At 33.5% G+C, this 18,454-nt stretch overlaps 1 protein-coding gene across 1 annotated transcript; it reads right to left on the bottom strand.

Moving 5' to 3' along the window:
- Nucleotides 1-5,774: 5,774 nt before the first annotated feature.
- LOC139896061 (cytokinin riboside 5'-monophosphate phosphoribohydrolase LOG3) lies at nucleotides 5,775-10,172 on the bottom strand. Its single transcript, XM_071878638.1, has 7 exons — nucleotides 9,815-10,172; nucleotides 9,129-9,226; nucleotides 8,885-8,915; nucleotides 7,983-8,082; nucleotides 6,427-6,497; nucleotides 6,171-6,314; nucleotides 5,775-6,087 (listed from the first exon to the last, which is right to left on the bottom strand). Exons 1-7 carry the CDS (start codon nucleotides 9,932-9,934, stop codon nucleotides 5,995-5,997), a joined length of 657 nt encoding a protein of 218 aa, XP_071734739.1. The 5' UTR covers nucleotides 9,935-10,172; the 3' UTR covers nucleotides 5,775-5,994.
- Between the last annotated feature and the right edge of the window lie 8,282 nt (nucleotides 10,173-18,454).

Here is an 18,454-nt window from a genome sequence, read left to right as displayed (position 1 = left end):
AGTCACTTGAGATTCGAAAAAGCAAAAGAAAAGGGAAACCTAAATCATTTGGACCTGATTTTCAGTTATACTTAATTAAAGGTTATGGGGATGATGTTTCTACCCAATATTCATATTGTTTCAATGTTGATGATGATCCTAAAACATATGATGAAGCAATGAGGTCTCAGGATGTTGCATTCTGGAAAGAGACAATTAATGATGAGATGGATTCTATCATGGGCAATAACACTTAGGTGTTAGCTGATCTACCTCCTGGTTGCAAACCTTCGGGTTTCAAATGGATCTTCAAAAAGAAGATGAAAGTAGATGGAACTATTGAAAATTTCAAGGCAAGGTTAGTCATTCAAGGCTTTAGACAAAAGTCTAGAATTGACTATTTTGATACTTATGCTCCTGTGGCACGTATCACTACCATTAGACTGTTGATTGCTTTGGCTACAATTCACAATCTGGTTATTCACCAGATGGATGTGAAGACAGCATTCTTGAATGGTGAATTGGATGAGGAGGTTTATATGAACCAACCTCATGGCTTTGTCATGCCAGGTAATGAAGGCAAGGTGTGCAAACTTGTGAAGTCCTTATATGGTTTGAAACAAGCACCTAAGCAATGGCATCAGAAATTTGATGAAGTGGTTTTATCTAGTGGTTTTAAATTAAACCACGCAGATAAATGTGTATATAGCAAATTTGATGATTCTGGTAAAGGAGTTATAATTTGTCTATATGTTGATGACATGTTAATCTTTGGGACTGACCAAAGTCATGTTGATTTAACAAAAGAATTTTTGTCATCAAAATTCTCCATGAAAGATATGGGGGAGGCTGACGTTATCCTTGGCATTAGGATCAAACGTGAAAGCAAAGGAATTTCGATTTGTCAATCTCATTATGTTGAGAAGGTGTTGAAAAAGTTCAATTGCTTTGAATGTACTCCTGTGAGTACCCCTGTTGATCCAAGTGAGAAGCTTATGCCTAATCAAGGTGAAGCTGTATCACAACATGAGTATTCTCAGGTAATTGGTTGTTTGATGTACGCCATGACTTGTACAAGGCCGGATATTGCTTTTGCTGTGGGAAAACTGAGTAGATATACTAGTAATCCTAGTACTCATCACTGGCAAGCAATTAGGCGGGTACTGAAGTACTTGAAGAAAACTATGGACTATAGTTTATCTTATAATGGGTTTCCTTCGGTAATAGAAGGATATTCTGATGCGAGTTGGATAACCAATATTGAAGATCATTCTTCAACGAGTGGTTGGGTGTTCTTGCTTGGGGGAGGTGCTATTTCATGGGCTTCTAAGAAGCAAACATGTATTACCAACTCAACGATGGAATCTGAGTTTGTTGCTTTAGCTGCTGCTGGTAAAGAAGCAGAATAGCTTAGAAACTTGATCCATGAGATACCATTATGGCCTAAACCTATAGCACCCATGTCTATCCATTGTGATAGTGCTGCGACATTGGCAAAGGCCTATAGCCAGATGTACAATGAAAAGTCTAGACACTTAGGTGTCAGACATAGCATGATTCGTGAACTCATCATGAATGGGGTGATTTCTATAGTGTTTGTGAGGTCACAACAGAATTTAGCTGATCACTTGACGAAGGGATTGGCAAGAGACTTGGTTGACAAGTCTGCTGTGGAGATGGGTTTAAAGTCCACATAAATGTCTAATTATAAGATACCCAATTCCCTTCCAATGAAAATTAGAAGTTGAATTCAATGCGGAAGGCTTATACTTAGAAATTTGGAGTACATAAATTTTATATCATCCCAAGGTAAGGTATGTACTCGGACCTACTGAAGGTGAGGTTGAAGTCTAGCTTCTTAACAGTTCATTTGAAGAAGTGCAAGAGCAGGTGCATGACTGAAGTGAACTACCTATGTGAATGTGAAGTTTTGCCGCTTCAACAAAGCTTGGACTTTTAGCTTTGGATACATTCATGAAAGGATATGGACACATTGCTTGTAAAGTGTCAGGATAGCTTTAGAGTATTTGAAAACTTATGTGTATATTATTTTCAGTTATTCAAATGGGTTGAAGGGTTCAATTCTTAGAACACCCTGATTCTTGAATATTTGGAATGTGTAATGTACTAAGGTGAAAATTCAATCTTCAAGATATTTTCATTTATGCATGAATTTTTGTTTTAATTTGTTTAATTCTCATGAATCGAATTGCACAAAATTGGGGAGGATTGTTGGAAATTTAGTGTAATTGAGGGATTTAATCTACACTTGTAAATGGGTTAGGAGGTACGGAGTGTACACCCATTAAGTGATAGATTACCCGGACCCGAAAGTGGTTTTCCATTATCACAAATTTGAGTGATTACGGAAGTATTATTCTTGCACTAGGTGAAACATCTCCATCGTGGAAATAAAACAAACAACTTTATGAAAAGAATTTAATCGATTTCCTTGATTTGGTTGTTGGAAATAAAACAAACAACTTTATGAAAAGGATTTGTTTTAGATTTGAAAATGAAATTGAATTTTATGAAAAGGATTTAATCGATTTTTTTGATTTGGTTGTTGGAAATAAAACAAACAACTTTATGAAAAGAATTTGTTTTAGATTTGAAAAGGAAATTGAATTTTATGAAAATGATTTAATCGATTTCCTTGATTTGGTTGTTGGAAATAAAACAAACAACTTTATGAAAAGGATTTGTTTTAGATTTGAAAAGGAAATTAGTTAGTGAAACATCTCCATCGTGGAATAATACTTGTTTTTGAGTGCCTATAAATAAGGACTATCATTCATGAGAAAAAATAGATATAAAAAAACAACTTAATACTCTTATGCAAAAGAGTTCTTGTTTACTGCCAATAACAAGAACTAATCTCTGTCTTATCCCAAAGTGATATTCGTGTAACCCAGGCAATAAGGGTCGAATAATTACTTTCGGAAAGTGATACCACGATTCAGTGATTTATCCGGCTATCGATTATTTTACCCTACACGAAATTTAAATAAAACCTCCAACATACATTTGTCCTCCCATTATTAATTTGTACATAATTTCATTTTCATTAATCATCACACCATGGCAACAGCCCCTTTTCCCTCAAAACTCTTTCTCCAATTTGGATACATTTAAAACTTTGAAAGCTTCATATCATTTTTATATGCACATTTTAAACTTTTTAAGCTTTTACTATTTCTGATAATGATACTTATAAAGAAAAATATGTTCTTTATTGATTAGCCGCTTTTAAATCATGACCGGTTTGAATTTACCATATTAAAAATTAGTAGTAGTATCAAATTTAAATGGGTGGCTTATTTATGTTCCACTTCTATCTCGGCTCTTGTAAATGGTTCTCCGACAAATGAATTCAATCCGCAGAGAGGCGTGCGTCAAGGGGATCGAATTTCTCCCTTCCTTTTTATAATCGCAGCAGAGGGCCTGAATTTTTTAATCAAACGTGCAATTGAGGCAGGTAAAATCAAAGGTATTGATGTTGGCAATGATAAAGTCTCGATCTCACATTTACAATACGCTGATGACACTATATTCTTTGGTGAGTGGAGTTGGAGAAACATTTCCATTACCATGAAACTGTTAAAGTGCTTCGAAGACTTATCCGGGTTAAAGATTAACTTTCATAAAAGAAGCATCTTCGGTGTAGGAGTCTCAAAAAGTGAGCTCTAGAATACGGCTAGTAAATGTGGATGCAAAGCAGGTGAATTCCTTTTCACGTATTTGGGTCTGCCCATTAAGGTTAAGTCAAAGAATGCAACTTTCTGGCAACCGGGTATTGATAAAATAAAGAAAAGGCTCTCGGATTGGAAGGCGAAATCACTTTCTTTCCGTGGGAGGTTAACTCTTGTCAAATCGGTACTCACTAGCATTCCACTTTATTATTTTTCTTTATATCGTGCTTCTGGAGGTATAATCAATTCACTTGAAGCTTTTCGTTGATCATTTTTTTGGGGTGGTTCCGGGTCGGTTAAAAAACTAAATTGGATTAAATGGAATCGATCTATTTTTCCTTATGATTATGGTGGATTAAATATTGCTTCCTTACTTCCCAAAAATCTCGCTTTACTTGGAAAATGGACATGGCGCTTTAAAACGAAAACAAATGCTCTTTAAGTTAAGGTTAACGCTAGTTTATATGGGCGGGATGGTGGTTTTTTCGTGTCTAATTGCAGGTTCAGAGGCTGCAACACCACGTGGAATAACATTGTCAAAACTGCAACAGAAATTGACGGCCTGGGAGTGGACTTTTCTAATTCTTTTTCGAGAGATATTGGAGATGGTGATACAATTCAATTCTGGAACGATATTTGGTTTGGAGATGCACGTTTCAAAGACAGGTTTAAGAGACTATGTTGCTGTCGAAGATTTAAAACATCACAGTTAAAGATATATTCAATGCACCCGATGGAGAAAGAATTGCGTGGAACTGGAAGAGACCTTTAAGGGGTCGCGCTCTTGACGAACTCAAGGTGTTATCTAATTTGCTGACCAATGTAACCTTGCTCAATCGAAGGGACAGGTGGTCATGGACACTTGACTCGAGTGGTGATTTTATCACTAAAAAGTAATGTTATCGACTTACAACTCTTCTTGCCAACGTCACTATCGATCAACACCTTACGTAACACTTCAATCCCTCTCAAAGTGGGTATTTTTGTTTGGAGAGCTCGCCTTCAAAGATTACATGTTCGTTTGGAATTGGATAAACGTGGATTTGATCTTGACACCGTAACATGTCTGCTATGTGATAATGACTTGGAATCGGTTGAACATGTTTTTGTCAAATGCTTACATTCGAAATCATTATGGGATGCTTTTCATCGTTGGTGGGGATTCACTGATGATACCATCACAAACATCGAGGACATTTTTAAAGTGACCATCAAAACATAAACTCTTTCTCCGGTAGAAGAATATGTCAAGCTTCGAAATGGGTATGCGCGTATACTATTTGGAGGAATCGAAACTGCAAAATTTTCCGCAAAGGCATATGGAATACATCTACAATTCTTAACAACATTCAACTAAAAAGCTTCCAATGGATTTCTAAGAGAATGAAAAAATCGAGGCTCGAATGGCACCATTGGTTAATAAATCCAGGATTCTTCGTGTTTACATCTAACACTCGTACGGGCGTGAGTTAAATATTAGCTACATTTTCACTCTTATGCGTTAATATCTCAATCTTGTATATAGATATAGGCATAAATCTCGATGTGGAGCATATTTCATGTGCTTTTTATATGTAACTTTGTAATATTCGTTGGTATGGTTATTAATGGAATTTTGCTTTAAAAAAAAAAATTCTTTTTTATTTGATTCTTTATGTGAAAAATGAAAATAAGTTGGTTTAGATAGCAAAATTGGACACGAGAAACAATGATGTATTTCTTACCTCTTTTTTCATGTACATTGAATGATGAATCTTGTAAAAGATAATATATGCATACATTGAATGTTTAACCTAGTGACATATGAAACTCATGGCCCATCATTTTTTGGTATTAATAGAAGTAGAAATACAACGAAATAATCACAAAGCTCGGGAACAAAAAAAAAAAAAACCCTAACAATAGATATGGCTATCTAAAAGACTTTGTTATAAAGTTTGCGTATTTTAGCCCAAAAAAAAATAGAAGTAGAAATACTGAATATTATAAAAGGTGAAGATTCAAGTGTGATCAACATTTAAAATCCCTTTAGGAGACTAGGTTGCAAAACATTTAAAATGAGAGAAATTGCAATTCCATTAGCATCTAATATTGTATCTTACAATTAAATAGAAAGGGTGACAAAATAAGTGCAAGTTTAGCCCACATATTTCTGAGTCTTTACAACTTCAATCAATAATTTACAAAAGAAGAAGACTAAACTCCTTCACATCAATCAAGATTCTAATTAGAGCAAAATCCCTTTCAAAGTTAGCACCTTTTTTTAGTACCACATTACCCTTAAATCAAAAAAGGCAAAAACAAAAACACCCATCTGAGCTGATCATCTAGAGATATCATAGTCAGTGTACCCAAGTTGTTGCTCCATTTCCCAGCTTAGCTTTGATGCAACTCTTTCATGGCAAGGCACATACTCCTGTTATTGGACATTGAAACAGGGTCAAACAGTTGACTTTTACGCTGGTTTGACCTCTAAAGTCAAAGGTTTTGGAGACATACCTCAAGTTTTCGGACCAGAATCTTAGCGGTTGGCGCCAACACAATAATGTGACGAGCGCTTGGGCTGATGAACCCTTCTTCAACCGCTGTATCAATGAACGACAGTAACGAGTTGTAGTATCCATCCACATTTAACAAACCAACCTGCAACATTTAGTCTTTTTGATCATTTTTTTATCTGTCGGGTTAATTATTTAATACGGAGTAGTAGTTTACTTATTTTGTGATTTAAATTAATCAAATATTTTGAATTTACCGGCTTATCGTGTATGCCTAGTTGAGCCCATGTTATCACTTCAAGTAGCTCTTCAAGAGTGCCATATCCACCTGCATTTCATGTTACAAAAAAAAATAAAAATATATTTTCATCTTAAATTCTAAAGTTTCCCTTTTTCTAATCAAGAACTCATAGAAATCATAACCCATTGATCAATAGACACTTCTTGTATGCATTTTATAGACATACCATAAACATTAAGTTTCAAGTTTTTTGAAAGGAGTGAGCCTCTCAAATTTGGTCAAATGTAGCCATAATTATATAAGTTTCCTTAAATGGGATCACAGCAGTGAGCAGTGATTGTACACTCACAGAAGATAAAAAAAAAATGGTGCAGAAATTTAATATCACAAAAATGCTAATTTATGACTATTAGGAGGGGTTTTGACCATAAAGCTTCCTCAAAACAGTCACTTTCATAGCACCACCTATTCAATTTCTTGATATATGATCACAATGAAGCAAAAAAAGTTCAATGAAAAAAATAGGGATAGTATGGTAATTATAAATTCAAAAGCACAACTTGACTTGTGTACTGCAAAAAACAATGTAGCTTCTGCATACATTATTGTACCTTTGTTAATTGCAAAACCAAGAACTCTATCTATCTCAGTTTTGGAATTTTGAGTCATTTTATAACCCTGAATCATGTTTTTTGAAATTCAATTATAGTCAGGGAATTTGAATAATAAAGGAAGAATTTGCTATTATTATATCTATCAAATTAGAAGGTCAAAGTCAACATTTTACTAGTTTTAGCTTTGAATGTTCACTAGTATTCCCTTTCCATCAAAATACCCAACACTTTACACTGTTCTTAAAGTAATTGCAGTATTAATAAATAAATATACATTTTAGCTTATTATATATGTGTAAAGAAAACATACATATCCATTAAACGTTTATCTTAAGTTTAGTTCGGTAGATATGTATGGAAACAAACAAGAAAAAGGGAATAAGATGTTAATTTTAAACTCGTTATATGTTTAGCTAAAATGTAACAACATTTATTTCACCACCGAGCCAGTGACTCGGTAGTACCAGTTCTTTGTAAATTGTAACTGGGTCCCACATATGGAAGCCTTGCCAAATATTGGAGCGGATTCGACCCTTGTTCCCGTCGTATATGGGATATCAGTGAAGATATTTTACAAGCATCAAACCTTTATTAGGTGGGGTCGTTGGGTTATAATATCGAACTCAGGGTTAAGTTGTCTCGGACAATCTACGGTTTTGTCAAACAACATTTATTTCATGTTCTTGCAAGTAATATTTATTTAATATAATAACACATGCCATCATTCACTCTATTGTGGGTCCTTTTCATTGCCCCACCTCTAGGAAATATTCAATTTTCTAATCATGTGACATAAACATTGCCACATTAAACAATGTATATAGTGAGACACACTTGGATATACATTTGAATGAAAGAATAATAATAATAAAACAAATAGAGGCAGCATTGATAAATTGACTATGATTTCAATGAAAGAATATGAGACATATATGTATGTTGCAGTTTATATACTAACCTGGTAATGCAATAAAAGCATCAGAATGCTTTGCCATTTCTGCTTTCCTTTGGTGCATATCTGCCACTGCTTTCACTTCTCCTACTGTTTCACCAGTTAACTGCAAACCAATCAAATAAATATATATAAATATAAATATATATTACTAGTACTAAAAAAAATATATTATTTTATTATATAAAGAAAAATGGAAAAAAGTTGCTAGGGGGAGAGTAAGAAGTTTATGCTGAATTATGTTGGACAGTAATTCAATGATGAGTGTTACAGAATTGGTGGACTTCCATTTATCTTTTACAGATTCAGTGTTGCAGTACACATACTCATACATATTACATATACATACATAATAATTTATATATGGGTGATGATTCGTACACCACTAATTTTTAGCCATACACCACTAAACATGCTTTACAGTGTTGAACAGTACAACATCTTAGTGCATGTTTGATGATGCACGGCTAAAAACTGGTGGTGTACGAATCACTCCCCTTTATATATATATATATATATATATATGTATTTGAATGCATATTCAGAAACTAAATGCCAAGGAAGAAAGGTACAAGAGGTTAACTTTACAGGCTGAAAATATCAGGAAAAAAAATGACTCCACAAAAGGAAAAAAAAAAAACATTTGAAATTAAAAAACAATATACATCCATCCTGCCCTCAAATATACATATCATTAAAACTAATCATTACAATAAATTATGTTGATAAACAAGTATTTTTATATTTCAAACATTGCAGCAACATATACAATAGTATGTGTATGTTCCCTTTTACTTTATAGATACTAAATACTAATTAGTATATCATTAATTAATTATACACTGTATTCTTTAATTAATTTAAAAATATGAAAAGCTTAATGACTTTTTAATTGCTATTGAACATACCTCTCGAGGCATGAGAGTTTTGGGAATAACCCTGCAACATAAGAGAGACAAGAACATGACAAAAAGTTAGTTTTAAACTCGTATTAATCAATGAAAACCTCAACACAGACACCACTCAGATTCTGTTTCTTAATCATCATTTGTTAGTCTTAAGTCTTGGCTACAACTACAACAAACCTTTACAAGCTAGTAAGTATCAAAAACACATATTTTTATTTTTTGTATTATTAATTAATTAAATTACCCAATGACATGGCGACCACCATCATGAACAGCTTGTGAGACCAATCCCATTAAGCCAATGCTACCTCCTCCATACACCAGATCAATGTTTCTTGAAACCTACAAATTATAATATTATTAATTTGATTTTAATCAAAGCCATGATAAAACCCTTCATATTCAGCTGCAAGCTTCTAGGGTTATAAAAATTGGAGAATTTGACATGGCCATTACAGTTACAAAAAAGATTTTTCAGGTCTGAATATTGGTATTATATTAGTACATTAGTACATTACATGTATACTATTTATTTATTTTAACAACAAAATATGTACTAAATTGAGGGTATCTCAGGGATATGAAACCTAGTGAGTAATGAACATATCTTGTAAAGAACTTAGAAAATCATCAACATGCAAAGGCTGAGACTTGCAATGGAAGTAAGGAGCCAAAAAACCCACAATCTTGAACATAAAGATCACATTTTTATTGTTGATTTCAGAAATAAATATCACATTTTTATTGTTGATTTCAGAACCAAAATCTTGAAAAACCACACATTCTTGTTGTTGGACTTAAAGAAACCACAGAAAGATGCAAGCAATTAAAACAAGATTTTAAACAAACAAAAAAAAAGAACACTTTTTGAGGAATCCCATTTTATTTATTTTTATGAATTAAGAAATAAATATTGAAAAACAAAAATACCAATTCTTTTCCTAGCTCAATAGCAGCATCTTGATAGCTGCTTTTTCTGCCCTGACTACTTCCACAAAAAACACAAATCCTCTTAAACTTTGATACCTTCATTTCACTATCTGTCTCCATTTTTACTCCTGTCTCTGTCTACTTGTGCACTTTCAAAATATATACTGTAGTTGAAAGTTAGAGATAAAAAAGATCAGCTTGAAAAACAAAGATGTGCTCTGTTTTTATTTATTAACCTTATTACAAGATCAGCCTGAATTGGGTGTGACAGGAGAGAGCAATAAGAGTGTTGGATTATTTAAAATTAAAGACATTTTTCAGGGTTGGGAAAGGTGGTTGTGTATTTTTTGTTTCCGGTCCTTTTGTATGGCTTGACCACCCTCTTCTCAATTGAGTTGGTATATTTATAAAGAGATTTTGGCACGTGAGTGACTCCTACTCCAAAGTTCCATACCCAAGGTAGCACGTGTTGGGATTATATACAATTAAATAAATTTAAATTACAATTATTATTTATGTAAATCCGTATAAAATTCTACAAATTTTATAAGTGGCATAGTTCATGCTAATAAATCTTAAGTGATGTGTTAATAAGAATTGATTTTAGAAGTCTTAATGTAGTGTTTATATTAGTAAATTTAATCTTAAATACAGTAACATTTTCTTTTATTTGTTGGTGATTTAGTGTTAACCAAAATTATTTTAATTAATTGTGATTACTAAAAGTAAAAGCTATCTAGTTAAGTCTAATGATGAATTTAAAGAGTGTGGAGTGCAACCTTGTTTGAATTAACTCGATAGTGTCTCGAAAAAAGCATGTGTCAAAGAGGTTGCGCGCCTCCGGTGACTATGCTATATTACCCTAGCCATGATCTATAACATATAGGTGGTAAGGGGGCAGCGCCCCAAAAATGGTGTATTTAATATACATCGTCTCATATCGACATTTCTTATTTTAATACCAAACGATATCTCTCGTAAAAATAATCACCCGTTTAAGGGTGAATGATTCAAATTCAGTTATGACAACAGCCAAAAATTGAGGGTTTATTTGGGCAAAAAAGAAATTTTGGTATGGATAGTTGTAGTGTTGTAGAGATATCTCTATAGGTGGCGACTAGCGAGTCATGAAAGATGGAATTGCTTAACATTTGGTGTTATGTATTTTTTTGTTGGTTTGGCACTAGTTGTTGGTGTTTTTCTTGTTTTATTTTGATGTATTTGCTCTGTTTACTTTTTTTTAACGTCAAAATTTGACTACCACCTCCTTAGTGAGAAATTAGGAAGGGGGAACCTTCAAAAACATCACAATGGCAGTAAGATGGCGTAGCTTCTCATGTTTATTGGGTTTTGGAATAAACGGTCTTTCATTGTTCCCAAGTATTTTTTGGCTAATCTGAACTCATGCTGCAAACAGTCATCGTTCCGACTTATATTTCTTTTCCTCTACCAACTATCGAATTCAAAGAATAAAAATGAATGGAATTGAAGATCTCGTTATTCTTTATCGTTTTCGAAGCGAATAACGTATCATTTCGAAATATCCAAATCATCCGAGTGGTAGTCACAACAATGACATTGGGACAATTATATTGTTTGTTTTGTTTGTTGGGGGTAATATCTCATGTTGTGTTCCAGCTTTATTGTATTTGGTTTTACTTGTAATAAAAGTTTGTTTTGCAAATAATCACACATCAAAACTAAAAAATTGCATTCTTTCATTTCTAACCGCCAATAACTGAATTTTCTTTCCTTATATGATTTGTTAAATGGTTTCGTAACAGGTTTTTAAAACTTATAATTGTGTTTGTTAGATGATAAGTTAGACTCAAATCCAATATATAGGCTTAAGTCTATTAAGTTTTTCTGGGTTTTCGTATTCTTTGACATAATAAAATTATGTGACTCTTTAAAAGCGAATATCGTTCTACTTCATTCAGCAATGAGAAAAAATATAATTTTATTTACTTATAAGTGCTTGTGGCTTCCTTTCTCGTTGTATAGCATATACTAGGTGTTTGAAATAGAAAAAGGATTAAGTATGTTTCTAGCTACAATTAGACTTTGGTTGCAATCAAGCGTGAATTAAAGGTAAATATGTATAAGTATATGAAGATATTAAGTGTTGACGTAGAGTGTTTGTTTTATATACTTAGGCTATGTTTGGCAGAGAGGTTTTTTGAGCTTTTTTGAACTTTTTGCTTTTAACTTTTGTGAAAAAGCTCTTATCCAGCAAAAAGCTTCGTTTGGTAAAAGGCGCTTTTAACTTTTAGAGTTTGGAAACAACTACTTTTTTAAACGCTAAAGCAAGTAGCGTTTCAATTTTTATGAAGAGCTTTTGTGTTTCATTTACTCCAATACCCACCGTAGAATTTGCACATGTACAGTTTCTCCTTCCTACCTTTTTTTTTGGCAAAAAAACGATAACATTAATAACAGGTCCGAAGATCAACTCATGCAACTGATACAAGAGAATCCAAAAACGAGCTCTAGTCGTACTAAACAAACCTATTCAAACGGCTCACCAACTAGGTGAGAAATCACGTTTTACAAGGAGACCAAAATACAACTAAAGCTATAACCACAGGAATCTCAAATATCAATACTACACAGACACACGACGTAACAAACATAACGGCGTCAGCGATCGGAAGAACGCCAATCGCCTTCGCAACAATAGAACAGGAAAAAACCAGTGTCCGCACTACCTCCCGAGTCTTCAAAAGAAAAGCCTTAACCACAAAAATTCGAACGAACCCCCGCATCTTGAACCAGATCTCCAACTGAGAGATCGTCGCCTGGACAAAACCCGAGAGCACCTCGAAAAGGTAAAGACCGCACCCAAAACCACAACTCAACCCACCCTTACGGACCTACCTGATTTCAAAACACAAACACACGTACATCGCATAGAAGCCCAAAATCGGACCTCATCCCTACCAAGCAGCGATATCAGACCAAATGGGAAGTAGAGCTCAAGAAGTGGAGCTCGCCTCCTAGAGTCCCACAAAGAACGACGACCGACAATGAAAGGACGAGAACCATAAGAGATGAAGCACCCCGACCCGACCAACGGTGAAAATCCGCAAGACAGCCCGAATCAAGAACCGGAAACCAGATCCCGAGGAAACCCTAACAAGATCGCTGCCTGGAGAACGGCTTTGTGACCGGAGAAGTCAAACAGGTTAAGACCGTCACCAGAAGGGAGAAAGCGATGTACCTTTATTCAGACGGAAAGCACGTAAACCCGGACCATCGGGTAGATGCCGGTGTCCGGTGAGGAGAGCAGCAGCGGTTGGACTACAAAACAGCTATGGATGATTATGAGAAGATGATGGCAGCTGTGTAAAAATAGGGCAACCGAATTTGAAGAGAAGGAACTGTACGGTATGATTATTTTTTAGAAAGAGAGAATTTGTGTGGTTAAATGGATTCTTGAAGCTAGGCTACTACATTTGAAATTTCTCTGCTATTAAATTGTTGAATTAAATTGTTGAGAAGGAGATAAACTATAGAGGTGTCGGAGCAAAAAGTAAAATAAGAAGGAAAAGTTGCCAGTTAAATATTCCTTCCTACCTCTATACTATTTTTTAGGTGTTCATGAAATAAAAAATTAAAGGTACTGATTGATAATTATCAAACGATTATTATTATTATTATTATTATTATTATTATTATTATTATTATTATTATTATTATTATTATTATTATTATTATTATTATATTATTATTATTATTAATATTAATATTAATATTAATATTAATATTAATATTAAAGCTATAATAAAACACATGAGTTTCTGTACGTAAATTTGCTTTCAGAGTTGCAATTATCTATGGTTATGTGTGTTAATTTATTGGTGTTTGGAATTTAATATTGCTCATAGACGTGTTGTTTAATTGTTATATTAACATTTAATGTATTAAAATATTATATATTAATTTAGTATTAATTGTTTTTTTCTCGTGTCTATTTTTGTCATTTTATCACCTTTTTAACAGCTTCAGCTACTTTGCCAAACACTTAAATATATCTAAAAAGCTTCAGCTAATAGCTTGCAGCTTTCAGCTTCCAGCTAATAACTACCAGCTTTTAGCTTTCTGCTAACAGCTTCAGCTTCCAGCTAGTTTTGCCAAACATACCTTATACGATACGATTGGATATCAAACAGAAGTACCTAAATAAACATTCAGATTTTTTAGTCCCAAACCTATATTTTTTAACAACGGTATTACGGTTACTGACGGGAGCATTACTCATCCACCTAATCATATCCACAGATCATGCACAATTTCTACATCTGTTAGGAGGAGACCTCGGGATATTGCACCCAATGAAAACCCCTGAAGGAACCTTGCTAGATATGAGCCGATCGAACCCACCATTGCAAGAAGAAATCTCAGAGAACTCCATAACCAACTAAAAAACAAATTGCATTATGAATCCCCAAATGAGACTCGAACTCGAGGCCTCTCGGTGAAAATGGTTTATCCCTATAAAAATACAGTATATAATGGATATCACACATTAACTATCCCTATACAGATCTATCAATAATATTAAAGGTAGTATATAATGGATATCACACAAATCCGAATATGATAAAAACAACTACTGCAAGCTAAATTAATATAACTTGTGAGATTGTAACACATAAATAGTTAACAATTACTTTTCTAACTGCGCTCGAATGAAATAATGAAGGATACTTGATTTATAGATATTCCAGACTTCCAGTTCGAGCCACATTTCATTCCAAAATCTAATTGTAGAACCATATCTAAGTGACCACCTACAACAATTTCCTCCAATGACCTCATAAAGGTTTTACCACTGAAGCCTTGACTTGAGTGGTATGGTGTAACAACTCGTCCCACGTCGGCTACATATTGAAAGTATTGGTCCCTTATAAGCTTAGAGTTGTGGCTAATTAGTATCTCTCACCATGATTTTTAGTTGAAACCCAGAGATACTCGGTTAATTCACTGCTTACGCTTATGAGAGTCGATTGTCTCCCGGGTTGCGCCGGGAACTCGGCTCGTGCATCTCTTGTGGCCGATTCGAGGGTCGTTTCATCTGGTATCAGAGCCACAGGCCTCTCGTGGTGTGATGGACACTCGGTTCGTGCATCTCCTGAGGTATCCTCACGGGTGTGATGGGCACGATGCTCCTACATGTCATGGGGTATGGGTCATGGGTAATAAGAATGTTTCGGCCTAACGAGGATGTCAGGAATTTAAGTGGTGGAGTTTGTCACAATCTGTCTCACATGGGCTATATATTGAAAGTATTGGTCCCTTATAAGCTTAGAGTTGTGGCTAGTTAGTATCTCTCACCATGGTTTTTAGTTGAAACATAGAGATACCCGGTTAGTTCACTACTTACGCTTATGAGTGACGATTGTCTCTCAGGTTACGACGGGTACTCGCCCCTCATAAGCTAAAGCAATAGACTAATCGGGTATCTCCAGGTTTCAACTAAAAAGCATGGTGGGAGATCTTAGTTATCACTACTTTATGCTTATAAAGTGAAATGTCCCGTTCATATTGATTATAAACGTTCCATATTAATTGATGTGGTCGTGAGGTTTTGACCTCTATATGAGACGTTTTTCAAAGAGTGCATTCATTTTTAAAACAACCCTAACCTTTATTTTATCTATAAAGGTTTAAAAAGCATTACGTAGATTATCAAATAATGATAATCTAAAATATACCGTTTACACACGACCATTACATAATGGTTTACAATAAGAATATATTACATCAAAAATAAGTTTCTTGAATGCAGTTTTTACATAATATCATACAAGCATGGACTCCAAATCTTGTCCTTATTTTAGTATGCAACAGCAGAAGCTCTTAATAATCACCTGAGAATAAACATGCTTAAAACGTCAACAAAAATGTTGGTGAGTTATAGATTTAACCTATATATTATCAAATCATAATAATAGACCACAAGATTTCATATTTCAATATACATCCCATACATAGAGATAAAAATCATTCATATGGTGAACACCTGGTAACCGACATTAACAAGATGCATATAAGAATATCCCCTATCATTCCGGGAAATCCTTCGGACATGATATAAACGAATTCGAAGTACTAAAGCATCCGGTACTTTGGATGGGGTTCGTTAGGCCCAATAGATCTATCTTTAGGATTCGCGTCAATTAGTAGATCGGTTTACTAATTCTTAGGCTACCAAGCAAAAGGGGCATATTCGGCTTCGATCATTCACCCATATAATGTAGTTTCATTTACTTGTATCTATTTCGTAAGACATTTATAAAACTGCATGTATTCTCATCCCAAAATATTAGATTTTAAAAGTGGGACTATAACTCACTTTCACAGATTTTTACTTCGTCGGGAAGTAAGACTTGGCCACTGGTCGATTCACGAACCTATAACAAATATGTACATATATATCAAAGTATGTTCAAAATATATTTACAACATTTTTAATACATTTTAATGTTTTAAGTTTATTAAGTCAGCTGTCCTCGTTAGTAACCTACAACTAGTTGTCCACAATTAGATGTACAGAAATAAATCGATATATATTATCTTGAATCAATCCACGACCTAGTGTATACACGTCTCAGGCTAGATCACAACTCAAACTATATATATTTTTGGAATCAACCTCAACCTTGTATAGCTAACTCCGACATTACTGCATATAGAGTGTCTATGGTTGTTCCAAATAATATATATAGATGGGTCGATATGATATGTCAAAACATTTGCATACGTGTCTATGGTATCCCAAGATTACATAATATATTAGAATACATGTATAATACAATATAAGTTAGCTAGAATATGATTAATATAGATTTGTTACCAATTTTCACGTAGCTACAACAAGCAAAAATAACCAATCTTGTTTTACCCATAACTTCTTCGTTTTAAATCCGTTTTGAGTGAATCCAATTGCTATGGTTTCATATTGAACTTAAGTTTATGAATATATACAGAAAAATTATAAATTTATAGTCAAAATTACAGGTTACAAGTCATTTTTGTAAAGGTAGTCATTTCAGTCGAAAGAACGACGTCTAGATGACCATTTTGGAAAACATACTTCCACTTTGAGTTTAACCATGATTTTTGGATATAGTTTCATGTTCATAAGAAAAATCATTTTCCCAGAAGAACAACTTTTAAATCAAAGTTTATCATAGTTTTTAATTAACTAACCCAAAACAGCCTTCGGTGTTACTACAACGGCGTATATCCGGTTTTACGGTGTTTTTCGTGTTTTCCGGTTTTAAATCATGAAGTTAGCATATCATATAGATATAGAACATGTGTTTAGTTAATTTTAAAAGTCAAGTTAGAAGGATTAACTTTTATTTGCGAACAAGTTTAGAATTAACTAAACTATGTTCTAGTGATTTCAAGTTTAAACCTTCGAATAAGGTAGTTTTATATATATGAATCGAATGATGTTATGAACATCATTACTACCTCAAGTCTTGTGGATAAACCTACTAGAAATGAGAAAAATAGATCTATCTTTAAAGGATCCTTGGATGGCTTGAAAGTTCTTGAAGCAGAATCATGATACGAAAACAAGTTCAAGTAAGATTTCCACTCGAAATAAGATTGTTATATTTATAGAAATTGAATCAAAGTTTGAATATGAGTATTACCTTGTATTAGAAAGATATCTTACTGTAAATAAGAAAGATTTCTTGAAGTTGGATGATCACTTTACAAGAATGGAAGTAAGCTAGCAAACTTGGAAGTATTCTTGATTTTATGAAACTAGAACTTATAGAATTTATGAAGAACACTTAGAACTTGAAGATAGAACTTGAGAGAGATCACTTAGATGAAGAAAATTGAAGAATGAAAGTGTTTGTAGATGTTTTTGGTCGTTGGTATATGGATTAGATATAAAGGATGTGTAATTTTATTTTCATGTAAATAAGTCATGAATGAGTACTCATATTTTTGTAATTTTATGAGATATTTCATGCTAGTTGCCAAATGATGGTTCCCACATGTGTTAGGTGACTCACATGGGCTGCTAAGAGCTGATCATTGGAGTGTATATACCAATAGTACATACATCTAAAAGCTGTGTATTGTACGAGTACGAATACAGGTGTATATGAGTAGAATTGTTGATGAAACTGAACGAGGATGTAATTGTAAGAATTTTTGTTAAGTAGAAGTATTTTGATAAGTATCTTGAAGTCTTTCAAAAGTGTATGAATACATATTAAAACACTACATGTATATACATTTTAACTGAGTCGTTAAGTCATCGTTAGTCGTTACATGTAAATGTTGATTTGAAACCTTTAAGTTAACGATCTTGTTAAATGTTGTTAACCCAATGTTTATTATATCTAATGAGATGTTAAATTATTATATTATCATGATATTATGATATATTACTATATCTTAATATGATATATATATATTTAAATGTCGTTACAACGATAATCGTTACATATATGTCTCGTTTCGAAAACCTTAAGTTAGTAGTCTTGTTTTTACATATGTAATTCATTGTTAATATACATAATGACATGTTTACTTATCATTTATCATGATTAAACATAGTGTATCAATATCTTAATATGATTCATATGTATTTAGTAAGACGTTGTT

The sequence above is a fragment of the Rutidosis leptorrhynchoides genome, chromosome 3 (assembly GCF_046630445.1).
Source record: "Rutidosis leptorrhynchoides isolate AG116_Rl617_1_P2 chromosome 3, CSIRO_AGI_Rlap_v1, whole genome shotgun sequence".
Classification (NCBI taxonomy): Eukaryota; Viridiplantae; Streptophyta; class Magnoliopsida; order Asterales; family Asteraceae; genus Rutidosis; species Rutidosis leptorrhynchoides.
The sequence above is the reverse complement of the archived record's forward strand: the minus strand, read 5'-3'. Positions and strand labels throughout refer to the sequence as shown.